A 15,095-nucleotide genomic window follows, 5' to 3' on the forward strand; every position below is an offset into this window, starting at 1 on the left:
GGGAGCAGGCCCATTGATAGAGGTAGGGAAAAGGGAACATGGGTGACAGGGCAGATTGAGGGTGAGGGGAACCTTGTCCCCCCCCCACCCAGAACAAGTACATATCCCCACACACATAGGCTAGGTTGCATTCCTGGCATTGAAGCAAAACAAAACAAACACAATCCCCCTCCCAGCCCATCTCAGGGTGAGAGAAAGGCCTCCCAGGGGCTCAGGCATCTAGGCTCCCCATCAAAAGTGGTAAGAATGGAGGCAATTTCCAAAAAGCAGGAGGGACACTTGGGCCCCATGCCCTAGGGAAAGCTAAATAAGGGGAAAAGGGCTACAAGGGGTCCTTCATGAGGAAAGATGCTGAGAGCTCCTGAAGCCAGAGAAATGGGGAAGTTTTCATCTCCCCCTGCTTCTCCCCACCCCTGGGCTTAGGGTCCTGCCCTGTGGGTCTCCTATGCCTAAGAGGAAGGGGGCTCCAAGAAATAGAAATAGTGGAAGGTTCAATTATTGAGTCCAGTGCCTTGGAATCTCCAGTATGAGGCATGGGCCAGGACAGGAATGGGACTCAAAACTAACTCACCCTCACCTGGGCAGGGGGGGGGGGGGGGGTGGGGGAGTAGTAAAGATGGTAAGGGTGGGCATTGGGCATTGTCTGGGGGCCCTGGGCATCAGCAAAGGGATAGGCAAACAAGCAAACACATAGACTAGCCTCGGTCTCCTAGGTATCAGAAGCTGCAGCCTTGGCAGGTGAGAGGTAGGGGGTAGGGACTGGGGAACAGTGTTGTTCCCCCATCTTCCTCCCTCTTCAGGGGTCCAGGATTGTTGGTGGAAGGAGGAAACAGCATTCAGGAGTGTCTATGTGCCAGGGACAGGAGGACCAGGATGCTGGATCCCCTCACCAGGTTCTGCAAGATAAGTAGTGAACTGGCTCAGTATCCAGCCCTCTCTCTGAGCCTGCCCTGTGTCATCTGGCCCTCCACCCCAGTCCCGGTCCTCAACCAGTCCTCGTGCCTGAGTCCCAAGACTGGACGTGGTCCCTTTGCTGTGCGCTTTACCCCTGTGCTGTCTCTTCCAGTGCCCTCTGTCTCTCACCATTCTGCGCAGCTTCTTCTTCCTCTCCCTTGCCTTCAGAGGTTCCGTCCTTCTGGGGCTCATCCAGCGGGGGTGGCCGCTCCCAAGGCCCTTCCAGGCCCTGGCCACAAGAAGTTGGCTGCACAGCTATTGGATTTGAGGTGGGAGAGTGGAAGAAGGAACAGAGACAAGTAGTTCTGTTTATCCATCTGACCCTGTCTCTGCATCTTTCTCCAGCCCATTCTGTCTCCTCAGTGTGTGTGTATATATGTGTGTGTGTGTGTGTGTGTGTGTGTGTGTGTGTGTGTATGTGTGTGTATGTATATGTGTATATATATGTGTGTGTATATGTGCCCTCATTGTCTCTGTCTCTCTTTTCTTTTGTCTCCTTGTCTCAGTCTCTCTGCTGGTCCAGTTTAGTATTTTGTTCCTTGACAAATCGATCCCCTTCTTGTCTATTTTCTAACTTTCCCTGAGGAAAGGCAGACTCCTCTCCCTATCCCATATTGCATTTTTTCTCCACTGTTGTCTTTGGGGGGAGGGAAGAGAGTACAGAGCCCTCTCCAAACAAATAATTCATCTCTTTCCAGTTCTGCCTATTTGAGAGGATACACTACACTCTCTCTCTCCCTCTCCTCTCATGAATGCAAGCAATTAATTAGGGGGCAAGAGTTTAGACAATTAGTTGGCATACAGAATAAGACATTCTCTTTCCTACTCACCCCTTCCACAAGAAGAGGAGACAAAGAACCAAATGTTTACCTTCTTACCTGGGGGCAGGACATTATTAGCACTTCTTCATTCCCACAGTCAAATGGGAATGTAAGCCCTAAAGTGCTGTATAAATGTTGGCTATTAATATTACTTTTCTGTTTGACAAGCTCTATGGGAATAATGCTTAAAATGCAGCAGAAGGGATAGAGGTTAGGTACTATGAATGTGGCAACGAGCTAAGAGAATGAATAATATCACTGTTCTAAGAAACTTTCTGTATAAGGCATATCTCCAGTCCAGGATTCCTCTGTGGGGCCAGGGACTCTTTCTGAGGTATTTCTCTGGGCCTGGAAGACCTTCCATTGGGATCTCTTTCTGGGTCTAGGGTAACCTCCTTGTGTGGTTCTTGTGTGTTGGGGAGGGTCTTTACATCTGGGAATTCCTCTCTAGGGGATCTCTCTAGGTTAAGAATTCCTCTATGGGATCTCTCTGGGCACCCTTCTGTGGCATCTGTCTTTGTCTGGGACCCCCTCTAAGGGATCTTCTTGTATCTAGATGCCTTTCTATCCATAGACACAAGCACCTAGCTGTGATTCCCTATGGCCTTGTCACTTTTTAGGCCTCCGGTTTCCACTTCTTTTAAATTAGGGGATTGGATTAAATGATCTTTAAGCATACTTCCATCTCTGATAGACTATGCTTAGGGTCTTCTTGGACCTTCACATTGGCTGTCTCCCGTACCTGGAATATATTCCCTCCTCACCTCTGTCTCATAGCATCCCTTTCTTGTAAGGTCCTTGTGAGTATGTAGTGTTACATTCTTTATATTTGTCTCTCCAGCATTTGTGTCTAGCACAGTGGCACAAAGTAGGCACTTAATAAATGCTTGTTGTTTGACTGATTCCTAAACATAGGAGAGGAAGAGATTGGGAGATACTTCAATTCTCCATCCAGACACTAGAGGGCATTGTTCCCCTCACCACAGGGCAGTGAGTTAGATTCCTGAGTCACCTTTGAGTTTGGGGTCCTGAGAGAAAAGCCGTAGGAGGCCAGCCCAGAACCATAGGGTGCTTGATAGCTCATCTCATCCTGACCTTTGCTTCTAGACTGACCTGCATCCATCCTCTGTGGGTAGAGGCTCTCAGGGAAGGGACCTCTCCAGAACGCTCAATCCTGTGTGGCCTACCTTTACCTGTAGGGAAGACCTTTCTAATTCTAACCTTAAACCTCCCTGTGGCAGCTTATTCTTCTTGTCTTAGTCTTAGAGGAGATCATGATATTTAGAGCCAGAAAATATCTTAGAGAAGATCTTCTGGATGAACTGGATTAGAATTAGAACTGAGTTCCCTTTCTTGATTTTTTTTTTTTAATTTGGTTAGGCGATAGGGTTAAGTGACTTGCCTAGGGTCATACAGCTAGTAAGTGTTATGTGTCTGAAGCTGGATTTGAACTCAGGCCCTCCTGAATCCAGGGTTGGTGCTCCCTAGCTGCTCCAGATCTAAGCTCTTAAATCAAGAAGGGGGGGCAGCTAGGTGGTACAGTGGATAGAGCACCAGCCCTGAAGTCAGGAGTACCTGAGTTCAAATCCGGCCTCAGACGAAACACTTGACACTTATTAGCTGTCTGACCCTGGGCAAGTCACTTAACCCTATCGCCTAACCAAATTAAAAAAAAAAAAAGAGTTTAGATCTGGAATATATCCCACAGGCAGTGACGCTATCCTCCCACAGTTTTGAAACAATTCATAAGTGTAAGAGAAACTAGGAGCCAGAAAGAAGCTGCCCAGGGGCCCAACGATCTCAGACCTTCTGACTCACCAGGCTCATTTCTGCCCTTGACAACCTCTGCCTGGCTGGAGTCATCTTCCTCCTCTTCTTCCTCCTCCTCTTCTTCTTCCTCCTCCTCTCCCTGACAGCGTCTGCTTCCCTGCTCACCTTCTTCTTCTTCTTCATCAGAAGGCTGGTTCTCACTCAGGTTGCTGATGGACTGCAGGTGTGATTCAGCAATGCGCTGGACAGCTGGCACAGAGAGGGCATTGTGGGTCATCCATGCCCATGTGGTCACTTAGGACCAGATGGGAGGATGAACCAAGGAATTTGCCCCTGAATTAGGGCTGTGAGAAACTATGGCATTCCAACTTGTGAGATGGAGGATGCCACCAATTTTTCTTGTGCCCCATTATATGGAAAGGGTCAGGTCAGCTTTCAGCAGTCAAACTGAACAGAGCATGGCAGGGGCTGATGGGTGAGGCCTGGTTGGCACCAGCTGTGCCCATAGTTAGCTCTGAGGTAGAGTTTCTGGCCCCCAGGATCTTGGCAAACGAGAAGCTCCCCACCAAATACCTTGTGCCAGGCGCCAGAGCTCAGGCAAGACCAAATGGGCAGAGTATTGAGTCAACGTTCTCTGGCCAGGAAGCCAGCAGCCAATATGGCCTGTGATTCAGCTGGAGAGTGGGCCATGTTCTGGAGCCAGAGTGACAGTGGGCACAGAGGAAACGCCCAGCTGTCCCCCCCTCCCCAAGGACATAGGGGTACCTGGGAAAAGGGCTTTTTTCCAGAGGACAATATGCCAGTGTCACAGAAACCTCTCAGTGTTCCCATTGCCAGGCTTGGCATGTGCTGGTCCAGAATCACCTCTTTTTTTTTTTTTTTTTTTCTTCCTGGCAGAAGAGACCAATAATGGTCTGAGCCTCTGGATACTCTGCCCTATCATCATATGATCATAGATATGGAGTTGGAAGGCACCTCAGAGGCATTTTGTTCAACCCCCTCATTTTCTAGATAAAGGAACTAGACCAAGAGAAATTAAATGACTTGCCCAAGGTCACGTAGGTAATAAATGTCAGAGGGTAGAATTTGAACCCAGGTCCTCCCCAGAACCATTCATGTTTCCACTGTAGTCTGGCATGCTGGGAATGTGTCCTGTTGGCCCTGGGAGTGAGCATCCCCCCCCACTCTGGTGGGTGCTCCTAATTCCATTTCTCTGTCATTGATTACCCTTGATACTAGGCCAGCTGGATACCAGTCCAGCCACCCCAGGTGAGTACTTGCTGTTCCCTCCAGGTACCATAGGGTGCTCACAGTCATGAAAGGAGGGTAATACCAAGTTGTATTGAGGTAGACAGAGTGTCCAGGGACCCAGAATGTTTCCAGCCCAGCCCTCTGGCTGGCTTGACCCACATCCCCTCCTTCCCAGCTCCCTCTGCATTGACCTAGAAAGCAGAAGTCATTACGGGTCTCAATTGGATAGGGCTGACAAACAGCAGGCTGGGCACAGACCTCAACAACAGGAACAGCACAGGCATGGTTCCTACTTCCCCAAGCCAGGCCTACAGCCAGGGAGGAGCCCAACTAGGAGCTATTTCAGCTTGAATTATTTGGGGAAGAGAAGTGGGGAAATGAGAGGCAGGAACTTTAAGGACAGTGGGGGGAGATGAAAGGGCTGGGAGAGTGGGGCAAGGATTAAGGGGACACTAGGGGAGGGGGAAAGGGCAGGACTAAAAAATACAGGGGGGGGGGGGGGGAAGATACTGGGGGAGAGAAAGGGAGGAGGTAAAGTCTAGAATGATTTCTAAGCATTTAGGCATTAAATGAGCATCAAGGAAAGAAAATGTAGGGTAAGATGCAAATGAAGTAGACTTCTTTTGGAAGTCCATAGCTCAGGTATTTCTTCAGTGGGCCAGGTCCAGCTTCCTCCCTTTTTCCATCCCAACCCCCACTGCTTGGGCACACCCTCTCTCCTCTCTGATCCCCAGGTTGGCACAGTGCCCCAGCAGGGAAGGCCCAGGGGGGCCTATCCTGGCTGGAAATCTTGCCTGCTGAGCCTGGGAGCAGAGCAGTCCTGGCTTCTGCCAGCTCCCTGGATGGCAACAGTACCTCCATTGTCTGGCCACTGGTCCCGCCCCCAACGGCCCCCCCACCCCCCTCGCTCCACACCCTGGGAGACCCAGGCCTTCGCTACAGCCTGCCTGACTTTCTGAAAGTTAGAGACACAATAAAAACATCATAAATCCCTCCACCCTTGTCCTTGATCCCTTGCTCCAGAGGCCTGCATCAGCCCTTAAAACCTGAGGCCTCTGTGTCCTGGCTCTTCTTGAGCCCCTAAAGGACTCAAGATCTTAGACCGCTTCCCTCTCTCCAAATGTCTCCCTACTAGCTTCTACCCATTTCTTAATGTCCTCCTTGCCCTCTCCTCTTTCCTTCCCTGTCCCCTTCAAACCTTCCCCTCTACCATGGTCTCCTCCCAGCCCCCATTCTTCTCCCCTCAATGTCTCCCTACTTCAAGGTTACCTCTCTCCAGTATCCTCTAATTTCTCACCTCTCACTTTCTAGCGGACCCCAGCCCCTGGCCAAGAGGATAAATAAAAAATAGTGATAATAGCTACAATAAACTTTTACATAGCTTTTTGAGCATTGCAAATTGCCAGATGTACATCAATACTTTATCTCATTTGATCCTTCTAACAACCCAGGATCTCAAAGCAGTTAGCAACTGATATGTGCTTCCTGCTATTTTTCTCCCCTTTTCATCCAAAGGAGAAATTACAGAGGTCCCGAGAGAGACCTACAGCACTGTATGAGTGTGAGGGTAGAAGCAACGGACTGGAACCTGGGGGTAAGGGGACAACTTAGCAAAGTCCTCAGGGAAAGGATGAGAGAATTTAGGAGGTGAGGTGGGCATAGGAGTCAGTAAAAGAAGAGGAGGTGTCCTGGGGCAGCTAGGTGGCACAGTGGATAGAGCACCAGCCCTGAAGTCAGGAGGACCTGAGTTCAAATGTGACCCCACACCAAACACTTGACACTTACTAGCTGTGTGACCCTGGGCAAGTTACTTAACCCCAATTGCCTAAAAAAATTTTTTTTAAAAAAAGAAGAGGGGTGTCCCCATGGAGAAGGGATGGTATTGGGGGGTACCCAGGATAAAAGGGGCCCAGGGAGAGAGGAGGCAGAGGCTGAGGCAGTCCCCCCACCCCCAACCCAGGAACTCTGAGATGAATGGGGGAGGAGAATCTCAGAGCTCTCCTGAGGTGTGAGCAGAGCCTGTAACAATAGGTGTTGTGTGAGAGGTGGGGAGTGGGGGTTGTGGGGGGGAGCTCTTGAGTGGTGTGAACCCTCTGTGTTCATGCTGGAGTTTGACTTCCTTTGCCTTTCCATCTCCTCTTCCCATTTTTCCTCTTCCCCTGCCTGTATCCAGCCAGGTCCTTCTCCCCATCTCTCTCTATATCTGCTCCTTCCTTTTAATTCAGGGCTGCTCCTCCTCAATTCCTTTTTCTCTTCTGCCTTTCCTTCAGCCAGTTGCCAACCCTCAGCCTGAAACACCTGGAGTGCCCTGGCCGCCTGACCCCAGGAGTGGAACATTCCCTGGGCAACGTGAGTCCCCGCTGAGAAGAACAAGGCTGTCTCTACCCCTCCTCCCCTAGCAAGCCCAGCCAAGTCAGATGCCTTTACCTAACAGAAAGTGGAGAGGGGGTAGGGCTGGACCAGAAGGTCCATTGAATCATAGAGTACCCTTGCAGGCCCTCCTGAGGTCATCTCCTCCCTCATTTTCCAGGAGCCTCTCTCCCTAGGCAGGAATCTATTGGGAGTAGGGCTAGGGATTTAATTTTTTCCTATTCTTTCTAGGTAGGAAAAATGCCATGACATTTACCACTCCCCTGTCCCAGGACCTCCCTTACCCTCGTGGCTAGGCAGCCCTACCCCACATTTGTCCTCATCCCTTGCTCTAGTTCCATTTCCATCAGCTCTCCTCTTCTGGGGAAACCTCAGTGTCTTTCCCTCTTCTTTAGATGGGAATGTTGAGAGCTAGGAGATGAGGAAAGGGGTGACCCAGGGACCTCCCAGGGAATGGGAGCCAATCAGTTACCTATGACTAATAGGCTACAGTCCCATCTACCTTCTCTTTTCACCCCCAAGCTGGATGCACCTGTTGACTTTGGCTGCCATGCTATGCTAGTTAAAGCCACCCCCACCCCAGGAGCTCCAGGAGCTCTCATTACACTTTCTCCGCCTGGGGAAGGGGAGGGAGACAGAAAGAAGGGGAGGGGTTCAGGAAGAGCCTCAGGCAGGAGTTGAGAAGGGAGGAAGGGCCTTTAAGTACTTAGCCCCACATAGTGCTCAGAAGGAGAAGGTCGGGACAGAGACCAAGAGATGATGGCTAGGAGACATCTCTCTCCTCCCTCCACATATAACATGTAACTATTTGGAAAATGTTCAACACACAAAAACAGAGATAGATTCAGTCTATGTAGATCTCTGCAAACACATGGAAAGGGGAAAGAGGAAGATACTGGTATTGTGGGGATTACCTCTCTTTCAGAAGAAGCAAGAAGGAGGACCTGTCACTCCCCCCTTCCTCAATCTGTGAAGATTAGAATGGTAGTAAAGAGGAAACAGGTTGAACATACAAAGTGGGTCGAGTTGGGTCCATTTCTTAAAGTTTTGACAATAGGATTTATAGCAAGAAGAAACTTTAGAGAATTTAGATACTTCTCCACTTCTGGCCCAAGCACATATACCTCCCCCCCCCCAACTAATTTTATGGAGAAGTTAACTGAGGATGGAGGAAGGGAAATGACTTGCCCAAGGCATAATCTTAGTGACTGACAGAAGCAGGTCTCCCAATTCTCAGTCAGGTAGGAAGCCAAAGAGTTAGGGCTCAAACCCAGGTCTTTTGACTCCAAATTCAGTGCCCTTCTGTCTATATCACACAGTTTCTTTCTTTAGGAAAGCCAGAAAAGTGCTTTGTAAACCATGAGGCCCTATGTAAACATGAATTTTTATTTTATTGTAGATGTACACACACACACACACACACACACACACACACACACACACCCATACCCATAGACATTTCTTTAGGTTCTGCCACCTGATGTATTTTTTTTAAGGCTCAAAGACTAAATTGTTTCATGCTAATCCACAAGGCTTCATTATAGGAGAAGGGATGGGGACTGTAGAAGAAAATAGCCCATTTTGGACATGCCTCCACTAAAGGTCTCTCTGAATCCCCCCTTTACCCTCTCCAGTCTGTCCTCCATGCAGTCACCAAATTGATATTCCTAAAGCACAGGTCTGAACACATCATTCCCTGGCTCCAGATAGGATAAAGTACCAACTCTCCCATTTGATATTCAAAGCCCTTTGCAATTGGGTTCCAGCCTATCTTTCTTTTTAAAAAAGTTTAATTTTTTGATGTTTTATTTCTATTCTTTTTTTCTATCACCATCATTTTCTACTGATTCCCCACGCCCCACCCTAGAAGAGCCCTCCTTTGTAACAAATAACTATAGTCAAGAAACAGAAATCAGCATGTTTCCATCCTATCTTTCTGGGCTGATTATAAAGTACTCCCTGAAAGCACTCTTGGTTCTGACCATTTATCCTATTTGCTATCACTCAGTATAAGATATTTCATATTCCACCCCTGTGCCTTTGCCTGTCAGGGGTGGGGAACCTTCAGCCTTGAGGCCACAAACTTGTAAGTTTGCATTCAGTCAAAGGGCCGCACTTGAGGACCTAGAGTGCCACATGTGGCCTCGAGGCCTCAGGTTGCCCACCCCTGGGCCTAGGCCATCTCTGGCTATAACCCTTTGCCTCTTCACCTCTGCCTCTTGGAAATCTTAGCTTTCTTCAAGGAGGCCTTTCCTGATTCTCTAGTTGTTAGTGTCACCCTCTGAAAGTACTTTGTATTTTTTGGTACATATTTTGTATCTATCTACATATATGTTGTATCCTTTGATGAAAAGGCATTTATTTCCTTGAGGTCAAGGACGATTTCATTTTTGTTTTTGTATCTCCAGCACATAGCAGTGGCTGGCACATAGTAAGCATTTGTTGAATTTAATGGATTCTCTCCATCCCCACGTCTGTGCTCTTAGCTCCAGTCCCAGAAAGGAGGCAAGAAACAGAGAGGAATAAGTAGTACCTTTCAGAGAAGGGGGAGTGTAGGCACAAGGGTTGGCTCTCTTGGTCTTGAGATGGTGCCCCTCGCCAGAGGATCTCTGCCAGAGGGAAAGCTTGGGGTTAACAGAGCAAAGCTACTCATTCCATCCTGTCCTCTTCTCCCCCTCCCACAACTGCTTGGCTCCCTTCCCCATGCCCATCCTATCTCTTTCCCAAGTATGCTTTCCTTCTTTGTCCTTCCGTAGGGCCCTGCCTAGATGCCAAGAGGAAGCTGAGCAAATTGTCCCTTATGCCACAGGTTGTGTGGGGGTCATGCTAGCCTTTAAGGGTGACCCACAGAGTTGCCCACCTTGGTCACTGATGCCTGTAGAAGAGGGGGAAGTTGATAAAGAGAGAGTCAGAGGTACCTCAGAGCCAGCAATGACCCTGTAAGGTACTTGCCTATTGGCCCTGCCTTCAACTCCCTAGATGCCCCACCCTATGTCCTGGACCAGATCCTGTTTGGAGTATAGGAGGTAGAGTGAGATCAGAGAGGTGAGAACTATGGGAGCTCTGAACCTCGTTTCCATTCTCTAGGCGTTTTTCCTCTCCTGTAAAATGAGGGCAGTAGACTATATCAGGGGTCCTTACCTGATTTTTTGTGTCATGGACCCCTTTGACAATCTGGTAAAGCCTGTGGATCCCTTCTAGGAATAATGATTTTTTTTTTAATTTTTTTAAATTTTATTTAAAATCATAATTGAGGGAAATGCTAAATTTAAGTTAGTGAAAGTAAAAATGTAAAATTTTCCCACTTAACTTCACAGACTCCTCCCGGAAATCTGTCATTGACTGTAGACCCCAGATTAAGAACCTCTGGACTAAATGATCTCTAAGCCTCTATCTATCTATGGGTCAAGAGCAGATATTAATAACTTGTGAATGAGATGGAAATTCATATGCACATTTATTTTCTGAGTCAATAGCTCAGCCACTTTGCTGATAGGGTGACTCACAAAAGGACACAGTACTTTACACATAGTAGATGTTTAATCAAATCAAATTCGTTGAATTGACCTAGGGGACCCCATCTGTTTATATTTCTCTGGGAAACTTACCTGATAGGGGGAAGCCTCTTCCTCTGGAACCAGACCATCACCAGACAAAAGAAAAAAAGATACTAGAATCAGTGTTATTGTCCCCAAACTGTAGTCCTCAAGACCGTGGTTAGGGGAATCAGCTTGGGACCCCTCCTACCTATTAGTGGGCTAGGGTTGACAGTGAGGACCGCAGATATCCAAGCTCCAAGACTTAGTCCCACCCTCTAGCCTCTAACTACTATGACATTTTCCAGGGCTTCTAGAGAAGGAGGTAGACATTCCCCAGGAGGATGGGGCAAGTGGGCTAACCGAACAGGAAGGGGCTGAAGGACATGCAGAACCCAAGTATGGGAAGGTCTAGGAGAGCAGAGTAGGGAGTAGTGGTTAGGGGTAACATCAGGATGGGGGTCTACAAGATCAGCTGAGATACAGGGGAACACCAGTGCTTGAACCCCACCTCTATCTGGAGGGACTTCACCTGGAGAAGAGTGCTCTGAAACACGGAACAACATAGCGGGGGTGGGTCTTCGGCGGCGGATCTGCAGAAATAAAAAGTGGGGGCCAAGATAGTGAATGCTGTTGACACTCCATTTTGACCCTTACACCTACCAGGAGACAGGAATCTGTGTTTCCTAGAGGCCAATTCGAGTGGTCATCTATAGAGGCATTTCCTCTCTCAATCCTGAAACACAGACCTGGAGAAATCTAATGTTTCCTTAGAGTCTTTGAGGGAGTCAGAGGGGAAGCACATCTGAGTGTGGCTTCAGTTGCCAGAGCTGTGCTATGCAGGGGAAGGTTCCCTCATGTTCCACTTGGCACTGCCCTCCTGTAGGTCAATTCAGGGGCTCCTAGGGAAACCCAATCCAAATTCGGAGATGAAGTAGAGGAGACGGACTCTGCAAGCATTGGAAGCATCTCTATCTAGCATTATGCTGATTTCCAGGTGGAAGAGATTTATGCCCCAGTTCTTCTGTAGGGTCTCTCTTATAAAGGGGTCTGTTACCCCTCTATGGACTTTCTCTGTGTCTAATCCTCTGCTATATAGTCTTGCTGGGTCTGGGAAACCTTCTGTGGAGGGTCTGTCTCTGTCCAGGGGCCCCTTAATAGGGCTTGACTCTGATATGGGACCCCAGATTGAATGAACCTGACTCCCTAAGAAGGCTGGAAGTGAAAGGCACTCCCTGGGTGCCCATGCCATGCCAAGAAGGCAGTGGTTTTAGCCCCTATGCTGCTTCAAGCACCTCAGATCCAAAAGTGGAGACATCAATTAATTAGGTCCCTTCTGAGGGCTCCAGGGAAATTCACCGAGAGAACCAGGTGAGAGTTAAGATCCAACAATTATCTCCCTCATGCCAGATTACTAACCCTTCCCCCACTCTTTCTTCTATTAGGAAAAAAAAAATGTTGTTTAGCTCCAAGGACCCCACTCAACCCCCTCCCTAAAATGAAACCATGTATGTGAAAATGTGTTTTGGATGGTAAGTTGATATACAAATATAAGGGATTGTTGTTCTTGTTATTATTGTCCTTAGCCCCTCCTCCAGCCCACTTAATGATTCCTTTAGAGCTGGGACTCTCACTTTCTTTGCTTTTCTTCAGAAGCAGCCATATTTCAGCAGCAGGTGATACAGCTGTCATTCTTGACTGGTCAACAAGAAACCCCCTTCTTCCCCCAACCCTGGCAATCCACCCCCACTGAGCCAGTGACCCTTTGGGGGAGTGTTAAGCCCCAGGGACAGAGTCTCCAGAATGCTGGGCTAGTTTTCTCTAGAGCTGGGCGTGGGATCAGCTTCATTTCAACAAACATTATTTTGAAACGATCTGGGGGAAGGGTCCTGGGGCAGGAGGTCTGGTTATTCTGTAGTCAGGGTGCAGCTTGTTTCCTTTTTGCAGAGGGGGGAAGGGAAGAGAGGGGGGGGGGTGGGAAGCATTTCCCACAGCCCCACCAGGGGTCTCTAAGGATCCCAAGGGAGCCTAGTACCTCAGCCCCAAAGGAGATGAATGGGGCCAGGATGAGGAACTAATGGTTAGCTAGAGAGGGGCAAGGTATTTGGAGAGGGAGAAAGCAAGATGTGGCTCTTCAGGGGATAGGAATAATGGGGTCAGTGTTGGGGTCCCTCGGGAAAGGAGCACAGATTTGCTAATGTCCTTTCAGTCCAGCAGTTCTCAGATAGGAGGCAGCATTGCTGTGGGGGAGGAATGGGGACAGTACATATGTGGTGGAGCAGAATAGAGGAGGTTGGAAAGTTCCCTTGGTGATACATTCATGGGCTTGACCTACAAGCACCAAGTACCCCTGGCTGCCTGGCTGCCCAGGGCTCTCACTGAAAGATCTAGGAGAGAGGAGGGGGAACTAGTGCCCCAGGAAAAAGTTAACCAACTCTCCAGCTAACTTTGAGAGTTTCAGTTTCCTCCCCCACCAATTGCCATGTTAACATTCCCCTGGGTAACAGGAGCCCCCCCCCCCCCCCTTGCCTCTGTACCATCCATCCTCACCCTTTGCCCCTAGTCCCAAACCCCTCCCCGTCTAGCAGGCAGGAGTCCAGCCTGGCATTTGGTGGATAGGACAGGTATCCTAGCGAGGGGGAAGAGAAAGTCAAGTAAAATGTTAGAAGGGAGGTGGGTGCCTCCTGGGGCAGAGAGAAGGGGGTAGAGTTAGCCCTGGGTGACCACAATGATATCCAGTGCCCTCCGAGCCCACTGTGCCCCCTTCTCTGCTTACCATCTCCACCTGGCGAGGGTCTAGCTGGCTCGGGGGTGCAGGCACGGAGAATTGAATCTTCTTTCGGTCTTTGGGATCCATGGTGGGTACTGAGAGGTTGAGAGGGATGGCTTTCCTCTTGTCTCTGTGGTCCTGGGAACCGGAGGAGCCTGTGGGTCCCGAGCTATTCTTCTCCTCCTGGGGCTCTGCTCCCCCGCTCGCCTCCCTCCTTTTCCTTCCCCTCCACCCTCCCCTTCTCTCCCCTCCCCTTCCCCTCAGAGGGTGCGGTGACAGGCAGGCAACGTGTGGAGGAGGACTGTTCACGCACAGATAAAAATACAGTACTGAGCGATGGGGAATGAGGATTTGCAGGCTTTTTTTTTTTTCTTCTCTTCTCACTCTCTGTCTCTTTCTGTGTATCTCTGTCTCTCACTCTCTGCTTCTCTTGATCTCCCTGTCTCTGTGTGGAATGAGTGAGTGAGTGAATGTGTGTGTGTATGTATGTGTGTGAGAGAGTGAGAGTGAGAGAGTGTGTGTGTGTGTGTGTGTGTGTGTGTGTGTGTGTGTGTGTGTGAGAGAGAGAGAGAGAGAGTCTGTCTGTCTGTCTGCTGGTGCCTCCTGTCTACTCCCTTGGGCCCTGGCGTCAGGGTCAAATCCCAGCCCCTTTGGCTTAGGACTGGCACCTAGGTAGTTTCAGAGAGGGTGTTTAGAAAGGTGACCAATGAGAGGAGAACTGTTTTCTCTTTGGGACTGGAAGGAGGTGGAGTAGAGAGTTGGAGCCAGGTTGGGGGGGGTGCCTCAGGCTGGGGGCCCCCTGCTGGATCCCCAGAACTGGAATCTGCATTATTGATGGAGTCCAGCAGGGTGGATAATGGGGGGGGGGGAGTGGGGAGGGGGCAGCAGGGGGGGGGGACTGGGGCTTGAACCTTTAACTATTTCATCGCCAGGATGTTCTGAGTCCCAGGAGGAGGATAGGGTCAGAAAGAATGTAGGTGCTGGGCCAGGTTACATGAGTATGTGAAGATGTCAGGTGTACAGGAATGTGTTGATGTGCAGGTGGGTGTACCAGCATGTGTAGGAGTGTAGAAGTAGGAGCATGTGAAAACTTGTAACATCTTCCCCTATGTCTGCTCCCTTCATACACATAGGGGAGAGAGCATGAGTGCATGTGTGCTCGTGCTAGTGCTTGTGAGTGTGTGTGTGTGTGTGTGTAAGTATATAGGAGTGTGAGCCTGTGGACTCATGTATGTATGTGGAATTTATCCACCAGCTTTTGTCTGCCTGGTACTTCAGAACATGTGTGAGGCACGTTCCTTGGATATGCTCATAGATAAGAAGGAAGAGCAGTGGGGCAGCATTAGGTTGGGAAAACTCTGGGGGCATTGAGCTGGGGGAGGGGAGTGACTGTCATATGTGGGAAGCAGAAACAGAGTGAGGAGGGGCAGAAATGTGGGAAGATAAAGATGTTACACGTGTGTTTTGTCACAGGTGTATTTTACTCTGTTCATCAAAGAGTCACAGGCTATCTGAGCGATAAGGGAGCTTAGAACACAGAACATAACATGTCAGGGCTGGAAGGGAGCTTAGAACATAGAACACAACATGTCAGAGCTGGAAGGGAGCTTAGAACATAGAACA

At 49.2% G+C, this 15,095-nt stretch overlaps 1 protein-coding gene across 4 annotated transcripts; it reads right to left on the bottom strand.

Annotated features, from left to right (window-relative positions):
* Window positions 1-574: 574 nt before the first annotated feature.
* On the bottom strand, window positions 575-13,873 carry PPP1R1B (protein phosphatase 1 regulatory inhibitor subunit 1B). Of its 4 annotated transcripts, XM_027873161.1 has the most exons (8): window positions 13,786-13,873; window positions 13,479-13,610; window positions 11,214-11,295; window positions 10,775-10,797; window positions 9,700-9,775; window positions 3,594-3,794; window positions 1,084-1,209; window positions 575-896 (listed from the first exon to the last, which is right to left on the bottom strand). In XM_027873161.1, exons 2-8 carry the CDS (start codon window positions 13,557-13,559, stop codon window positions 847-849), a joined length of 639 nt encoding a protein of 212 aa, XP_027728962.1. In that variant the 5' UTR covers window positions 13,560-13,610; window positions 13,786-13,873; the 3' UTR covers window positions 575-846. The 4 variants fall into 4 exon arrangements, with proteins under 4 accessions (XP_027728962.1, XP_027728964.1, XP_027728963.1 ...); XM_027873163.1 differs by lacking the exon at window positions 13,786-13,873 and having other exon boundaries at window positions 10,775-10,802; window positions 11,240-11,295; window positions 13,479-13,682; XM_027873162.1 differs by lacking the exon at window positions 13,786-13,873 and having other exon boundaries at window positions 11,235-11,295; window positions 13,479-13,682.
* Between the last annotated feature and the right edge of the window lie 1,222 nt (window positions 13,874-15,095).

This window comes from Vombatus ursinus, unplaced genomic scaffold (genome assembly GCF_900497805.2).
Source record: "Vombatus ursinus unplaced genomic scaffold, bare-nosed wombat genome assembly UNPS02014801.1, whole genome shotgun sequence".
Taxonomy (NCBI): Eukaryota; Metazoa; Chordata; class Mammalia; order Diprotodontia; family Vombatidae; genus Vombatus; species Vombatus ursinus.